The 4,084-nt window shown below is 51.5% G+C and overlaps 1 protein-coding gene across 1 annotated transcript; it reads left to right on the forward strand.

The window, feature by feature from the left end:
- Positions 1–2,535: 2,535 nt before the first annotated feature.
- Positions 2,536–3,837, forward strand: GJA8 (gap junction protein alpha 8; the record flags this gene model as incomplete). The annotated part of the gene is made up of 1 exon (XM_081308739.1): positions 2,536–3,837. One exon carries the CDS (start codon positions 2,536–2,538, stop codon positions 3,835–3,837), a length of 1,302 nt encoding a protein of 433 aa, XP_081164865.1.
- Positions 3,838–4,084: the final 247 nt, after the last annotated feature.

The raw sequence follows: 4,084 nt of genomic DNA on the forward strand, positions 1-4,084 counted from the left end.
TCCCAGGCTGGACTTGAACTTGCAATCCTCCTATTTCAGCCTCCAAATTGCTGGGATTACAAGCATGCACCACCATGCCCAGCTAGAATTTCAGATGTTAAAATGATTATCATCAGGCTGGGGCTGGGGCTGTAGCTCAGTGGTAGAGCGCTTGCCTCACACAGGTGAGGCACTGGGTTCCATCTTCAGTACCACATAAAAATAAAAAATAAAAAAATATATATTTACAACTAAAAAATAATTTTTAATGATTACCATCAGTTCTATATGCTGGTGTCTATGGAACTCCTACATTGTAAAGTGCTTTGTTCTGTGTTGTGACGGTTCATGGTGGAGGGAGCCAAAATGATTCTAGCCATCCAAGACTTTTTGATCCTAAGTGGGGAAACAAGACTGATGGACATGGTTTTGAGAGCATGTACTCACCACACACATTTCTAAGAGTATGGTTAAATACTCATAGAAACCCAAAACAACCAATATGGTCCAATACAGGTAAGGCTGACCAAACTGAAGTTTAAGTAAGATACCAATAGTAAAGCATTAGATTTAGAATACATTAAAACCAGATTTGACCTTACAGGAGAAATTATCATGATTAGTGTTTTAACATAAATTTTAGATTGAACTGTTGGATAAGAAATGGACGTTTTCCCAGCTGTCACCAGTGGGCTTCACTCTGGGACTGCTTACCCAATTGTGAGGTTTCCCGCCTGTTTTCTGGATTTTTAGGGAAGAGCTGACAGTTTACAGAGCAAACACTAGATTTAACTATAGCATGAGTGAATTAAAAGCAGGTACCTGTGGCTGGGATTCTAAGCCGCTGGTTCTGAAGACCTCCTACTCTCCATTCCACACGCCTACAAGGAACTCTTCCCAGTGCCAATTCATGCCACAGCTACCCTGATCTTTTCAGGAGAGAACTACTGTAGAATACCTTACCTGATTGGGAATCTCTGGGATTCTGAAAGGGGTAATGCCCCCTGATCTCCAAAGAAAGTAGACAGATATGCATACCATAAGATGTGCATACAGGCTGGGCATTGCCTGTTCCTGCAGCTAGTGTGCTGTCTCCAGGTTCTGTCTGTCCAAGTTCCGAATGACAGGGTGGAAGGAGGCTTCAAAATGCCACTTTGCTTATCCATCACCAAAGTTGAAAATCATTCCTAATTTAAGATACCATTTTTTTTTACCACTCTTTCAAGTGTTCAACAAATATCACTATCAGTCAAAGCAGCGGGCATACCCCCCATGTGCTCCTTATCCTATGTGGTGGGGCATGGAGGGAAGATCATGTTTAAAAGGGATTCTTTTCTATAGACCAAAATTTTAGCTCTATTAAAACAACCATATGCTGGGAAATGGTATTGGCCAAATTATACTTTTATGTTGTGTGCATGTGCAAATATGTAACAACAAATCCCACCATTATGTACAACTACAGTGTACCAATTTAAAAAATAAGCCTATGTTACAGACCCTGAAACCTTTTCCCTCTATGGGATATTAAAAGTGTTCCAGTGGGCCTGTCTCAACCTGTAACATGACTCCTTCCCAAAGCACTCTTTCTGTTCTTTGGATTTCAAAGAGTAATAATAAAAATATACTGCCCTCAATTTGTAAAACTATTAAGAAGGCTTTTCAGATTTCAACCTCTAGAAGAGAAAACAAGCCAGAGAACTGTGTAGCTCTGATGGCAAGCAGTATTTCTCGGTGGTGTAGTGAAAAGGACCCAGCTTTGGGGATCAGGCACAAACGACTAGTGTTTAGCTGTCTCATCTTAAACAATCTGTTTAGCCTCTCAGAGCCTGTGTTTTCCCATGTGTGGGAATCCAATTAGTGAGAAGGCACTTACAAGCTCTAAGTGCTAGCACGTGGACCAGGCATTGACTACTACCCAGGAGTAAGTAATAAAACATGGCCCCTATCATCATGGAGATCAGCCTAGCAGGGCAAATTAAATAATATAATGCCAAAGGCCTGTCCCACAGAAGGTGTTTGACAAATGTCAGTTCTATCCATTTCCCTTCAAACATAAGATCATTAGAAATTCCCACACAGTGAGAAGAAAGGTGGCTGGAGATAACTTCATACACATTTTGTCGGGGACCCAGATACCCAGGGGGTATGGTTTTCAGTGTTATGTCTCCTGAACCTTCCGTTGATACATGATCTTGTTTAAATCCATCTGACCGTGGGTCTCTAATTATGGCCCACAGTAAATCCTGATTTTTGGGGTGGAATTCAGGGGATCACATAGATATTGCCTCTTGGATCCTTTCAGAATATCTGTGAAATGGGTGAAAACCTATGATCATCCAACCCGTTCTATGTAGAGCTTAAAGCCCATTTTACACACGGAGCTGATGCTCCTTTGGTCCTGGGGCGCAGGAGGCCTGCAGAAGCCAGGGGAGCGGGTTGTGTGGCCCGGTGGTCCCCGCGTGCCTGTGTGCGCCCTGGCGGCTCCAGCAGCTCGGAGGGAGCGGGCCGAGTGGCCAGGAGGCTCAGCCTTTGCCTTCCCCGCAGGTGGCCAGCATGGGCGACTGGAGCTTCCTGGGCAACATCCTGGAGGAGGTCAACGAGCACTCGACCGTCATCGGGCGCGTGTGGCTCACGGTGCTCTTCATCTTCCGCATCCTCATCCTGGGCACGGCCGCCGAGTTCGTGTGGGGCGACGAGCAGTCGGACTTCGTGTGCAACACGCAGCAGCCGGGCTGCGAGAACGTGTGCTACGACGAGGCCTTCCCCATCTCGCACATCCGCCTCTGGGTGCTGCAGATCATCTTCGTGTCCACGCCGTCGCTCATGTACGTGGGCCACGCCGTGCACCACGTGCGCATGCAGGAGAAGCGCCGCGAGCGCGAGGCCGCGGAGCCGCCCGCCGAGGCCGAGCGCGCCGACCAGGGCCGCGCGCGCCAGGGCAGCAGCAGCAGCAGCAAGGGCGCCAAGAAGTTCCGGCTGGAGGGCACGCTGCTGCGCACCTACCTCTGCCACATCGTCTTCAAGACGCTCTTCGAGGTGGGCTTCGTGGTGGGCCACTACTTCCTCTACGGCTTCCGCATCCTGCCGCTCTACCGCTGCAGCCGCTGGCCCTGCCCCAACGTGGTGGACTGCTTCGTGTCCAGGCCCACCGAGAAGACCATCTTCATCCTGTTCATGCTGTCTGTGGCCTCCGTGTCCCTCTTCCTCAACATCATGGAGATGAGCCACCTGGGCCTCAAGGGCATCCGCTCGGCCTTCAGGAGGCCGGCGGAGCAGCCGCTGGCGGACATGCCCGAGAAGTCCCTGCACTCCATCGCCGTCTCCTCCATCCAGAAAGCCCAGGGCTACCAGCTCCTGGAGGAAGAGAAGATCGTGTCCCACTACTTCCCCTTGACGGAGGTCGGCCTGGTGGAGACCAGTCCCCTGGCGGCCCAGCCTTTCGGCCAGTTCGAGGAGAAGATGGGCGCGGGGCCGCTGGCGGACCTGGCCCGGGGCTACCCAGAGACGCTGCCCTCCTACGCGCAGGTGGGAGTCCAGGAGGGCGCCGGGGAGGAGCCGCCCGTGGAGGAGGGAGCAGAGCCTGAAGTCGGGGAGAAGCCGCCAGCGGGCGAGAGGGCCACCCTGGAAGGGCAGGACGCGGTGGCCTTCGTGCCAGACGGGGACAAAGTAGACACCCCGGCCGTGGGAAAGGAGGGTGACCAAGAAGAGCTGCAGGCCGAGAAGATGGCCAAGCCGGGGCTGTCGGCAGAGAAGGCGCCTTCACTCTGTCCGGAGCTGACCGCTGAGGAGGCCAGACCCCTGAGCAGGCTGAGCAAAGCCAGCAGCCGGGCCCGGTCAGATGATCTGACCATATGAAGTGAGGCCCAAGACAGACACCCCTCCCCAGCTAATACAGGGCAAGATGAAACAACGAGGTGCCGACGTCCTTTGAGTCTTCTGTCCCCTCTGGTCACCGCTGTCCCTGGTTGGACAGATGCAGCCATTTTGGAACAGTGCATGCTGTACAACTAGAAAACAGCCTCTCCCATCCACGAGAACTACCAGGATGGACTCACTGACAGCCAAGTTCCCAGTCCCATGACTGTCCTGTCCTATACTCCAG

Source organism: Spermophilus citellus (genome assembly GCF_964194105.1).
Source record: "Spermophilus citellus genome assembly, chromosome: 9".
NCBI lineage: Eukaryota > Metazoa > Chordata > Mammalia > Rodentia > Sciuridae > Spermophilus > Spermophilus citellus.